Source organism: Gekko japonicus, unplaced genomic scaffold (assembly GCF_001447785.1).
Source record: "Gekko japonicus isolate JY-2015 unplaced genomic scaffold, Gekko_japonicus_V1.1 scaffold3139, whole genome shotgun sequence".
Taxonomy (NCBI): domain Eukaryota; kingdom Metazoa; phylum Chordata; class Lepidosauria; order Squamata; family Gekkonidae; genus Gekko; species Gekko japonicus.
Genome location: NW_015162568.1, coordinates 61,045 through 64,932, shown reverse-complemented (window position 1 = coordinate 64,932; position 3,888 = coordinate 61,045). Strand labels below are relative to the sequence as shown.

General features: G+C 44.6%; 1 protein-coding gene across 1 annotated transcript in view; it reads left to right on the top strand.

Moving 5' to 3' along the window:
- The window catches only part of LOC107106290 (cation channel sperm-associated protein subunit gamma-like), a gene marked incomplete at its 3' end in the record, with an annotated part of 84,518 nt that overhangs the window by 20,748 nt on the left and 59,882 nt on the right, over positions 1-3,888 (top strand). Inside the window, exons 10-11 of the mRNA XM_015406417.1 lie at positions 187-297; positions 3,609-3,659. Coding sequence (XP_015261903.1) covers positions 187-297; positions 3,609-3,659 — 162 coding nt within the window. The remainder of the gene's footprint in view (positions 1-186; positions 298-3,608; positions 3,660-3,888) is intronic.

The following is a 3,888-nucleotide window of genomic DNA, read 5'->3' as shown; positions in this document are numbered from 1 at the left end:
AGTCTTTTTTTGGATATACTTTTGCGGGTAATTCAGCTCACGGGGTTTTTTTGTTCCTTGCTATTTTTTGCTGTGTGCTGTACTGTTTGTTGGAAGCCTGATTCCTGGACATAGACATACGCACGTCATCTCTTGCTGTAGAGCCGTTTCCAAACACTGAGTGACCCCTTTTCCTTTGCTTTGCAGTCCAGAAGTGTGCCATCCTTTGGAACATCTTCGTCACTACAGCGAACCAATTCGTTCTGCTGGTGAAAGACCCGACTGGGGATGATTATTACGTCGTGTCATACTACCAAGGTTGGGCCAACTGCCATCAGTACTTAAAAAAAGAAAAGAAAAAAGAAAGAAAGAAAAAGAAAAAATATGCGATCTGATAGAGCAGGAACTCCTTTGCATATTAGGCCACACCCCCTAATGTAGCCAATCCTCCGAGAGCTTACAGAGCTCTTCTTACAGGAGCTACTGTAAGCTCTTGGAGGATTGGCTACATTAGGGGTGTGTCACTTAATATGCAAACGAGTACCTGCTACAAAAAGAGCCTGCCGGCGCTTTTCCAGACAAGGTTGGATCCCATGGACCAGTGTTCCCTCTAAGCTGAGTTAGTGTGAGCTAGCTCACCGGGGTTTTTTAACCTCCAGCTCATGCATTTTTGTCTCCGCTCAAGAAGGAGGGCTCCAGAGCAAACCAACTGATGCAGCAGCCAAACCACTCGCTCACAACTTTAATGCCAGGAGCTCACCAAGTAGAATTTTTGCTTTGAAGACTCCACTGCTTGGACCTATTCCACTGGATCCAACCCACGTGATCCAACCCTTCAAATATGTCCAAAAATGCAGAAGAATATATTGCACAATGAAACTATTGGTTAATACAAAATCAGTGAAAAATCGAATAACCATCGGGCAGTGGAACAGAACAGCCGAAGCAGACTTGCTAGTGGCTGGGTGGGTTCAGAACACAGCAAATAGGGATGGGCTCAAAGCAGGCAAATGTGGTTCAATTCGTGGCATCCCCCTTTGTGAAAAAACCAAGAGGGGGAGGATCACAGGTATCCATGAGGAAAACACAACAAACACTGTGACATGAGTTACTAGAACATTCCCGTCTCTGGTCCCAGCTCCTGCCAACCTAGCAGTTAGAAAGCAAGAAATTGCAAGTAGTTCAATAGGTACCACTTTGGTGGGAAGGCAACAGTGTTCCGTGCACCTCGGTGTCTAGTCATGCCGGCCACATGACCACAGAAAACATTTTCAGACAGCGCTGGCTCTTCGGCTTGGAAACGGAGATGAGCACCACATCCCTACAGTCGGATTCGACTGGCTTTCGAGCAAGGGAAACCTTTACCTTTACTGTGTTGTATAATGAATCAAACTTTACAAAATACAAGGAAAAGTTCACCATACTCTCAGAGATCATTTTGCCAGCCACATTTAAAGTTGAGGGCTTCTAGCCAGAAGAAAAGAGGACTGGTGCTACTACTAGAAATATTTTTACAGTGTTTTCATGGAGAGCATTTCAGCCAGCATAATATAGGAGGCTTGTGCACCTAGTTAAAGAGACAAGACTGGCTTGCTCCTAATAGTAACACTCAAAATGGAACCAGAAGATAAAGTGCAGAAAATAAAGAAGAAGTTAAGCATCGGCTTGCTCCTAACAGATATTGAACTGTATCAAGAGGCTGATACCTTGCTATACAATAGGATTACTCCTAAAGAAGATTGGGTTGAAATGAGTTTATATCCGGGTGCTCATTGAGTATAATGGACTTTCCTTGTAAACTGGGTATGATGGACTTTCCTTGTAGTTTTGTAAAGTTTTATTGAGAGTATGATGAACCTTTCCTTGTATTTTGTAAAATTTGATTCATTATACAACATAATATTTACTAAATGTTCTAGTCACTCATGTCACAGTGTTTGTTGTTTGTCATATATGCCCCTTTGTGAACCACAAGCAGTCATGAACGTTTAGGGGCTAAATGAACCGGAGAGATTTGTGACTCAGTTGAATACCCCCCTGGTGCTTTAGAGACACCAAACTCACCAGGATCTCCGGTTGATGCTCCTCTACCTGCCCTCCAAGTTGGGTGAGGATTGGATTCACAGGGTCTGAGTTATGCCCCCCCCCCGAAGAAGGTGCACCCAGGAAAGTGCTTTCTGGGGAAATGACTGCCTGTCATTTCCCTAGAAAACACTTTTCTGGGGGCACATTGTTTGAGAGGATGTAACTCAGACCCCGTAAATCCAATCCTCACCAAACTGGAGGGCAGGTAGAGGAGTCAGCCAGAGAACCCCTGTGAGTTTGGTGTCTCTAGCTTGCACAGGATCTGCTCTGGACAGGTGGTCATTTTGACAGGTGCAGGTTCAGGAGTGTATAGAACGGATTCTGGTCAAGCAAGAGACATCAAAGTCACAGGGGACTTCCTCTGGAGGCTCCTCTATATGCCCTTCAAGTTCTGCCCCCCATTGCTTTGAAGTTTTGTAAACATTTAGATTGAGTGGAGACTGCAAATGCATCTGTTCACAAACTAAGAACAGAGAACCACAGCTCTAGGAACAGTACAAGGGGAGAACAATAAAAGCTGTGTGTGTCCCCACTAAATAACACTGCCAGAGTCAATAATTACAAGATACATTTTGATCCATGTGCAAAAAGAGGTCCAAGAACAATAAAATTAACGAAGTTTTCTGGATTACAAAGTCGTTTCGTAGTCTTCATCCGAACAGGACCGTGTGTGTCTTTTAAAAGCGGCTGACTTCATTTTTTGCATGTTGCATAATTCTACAAACATTCAATCAATCAACAGTTTTCATACTATTAAAGTGCATCTATTTCTGAAGTTGGTCCATCAGCATCAGTGAGTAGAATTGAAGTAATGGGAGGCTTTGTTTTGTTATTTAGCGGACACACACAGTTTTTATTGTTCTCCCCTTGTTCTGTTCACAAACCACTACGAACAACTGGAAAGTTCGTGACGGTTCACCTTGCGAACCACGAACTGGCCAACATTCGTCAAGAACTTTAGTTCGTGAGCCACTTCTTGCCCATCCCTAGCAGCAAATCCAAACCACAGCTGAAGCTTGGAAGGGCAACACACCCAGATGTGGACAAACACGACCTAATCATGGAACAAGTATAAAGAAGACAGTTGTGCGAGTATGACCCACACTACAGTCTGAAACACCACAACACAATAAATACATTCCTACAAATCATAAGAAAATCCTAGTGCAAAGGTACATCATCAACATCGTCTCCGAATCATATAACAGTGGGTACAATCACAAAACGGCTGCTACAGGATGTGGAGTCAGTCACAGAATGATAGGGAGCAAGATTATCTATGAACGTCATAGTAACTCTTCAGCAATTTAGTCAGAAGTTCTGTTTAACTGGATGCCTTTCAATCCGCACAGCCAATCAGAAACCGTGCGGGGCAAAAGCCCCACCTTGCCCCGCCCACTTTCTAAAAGCACTTGGTGGGCAGCAGGAAAAGTGTTGGTGGCTGCCGTGGTGCCCACAGCTGCCATGTTGGGGACCCCCCCGAACTATGCATTAGCAACGTATTCCACATTTTAACTCGCGGATTTTGTTTCCTTGAATTGCAGCACAACAGAAATTTGAACTGATGTACCAGCTTCCTAAATTTGTTCCCAAGGGTAAGAGCCACTACGCGTTTCTGTCTAGTTAATTTCCCCCCTCCCCTTTCCTTCACGAAGCCCAAGGCCGCATATATCGGGGGTCCCCAACCTTTTCGAGCCCGCGGGCACATAAAAAACATTGGTTAGGAAGGAGGGATGGTGGAGGGAATGCCAAATGAGACAAAAAGTCTTCACCTGCCGCCTGAAGATGGCTACAGAAGGGGACGTATGACTCTCTCTGGGGCGA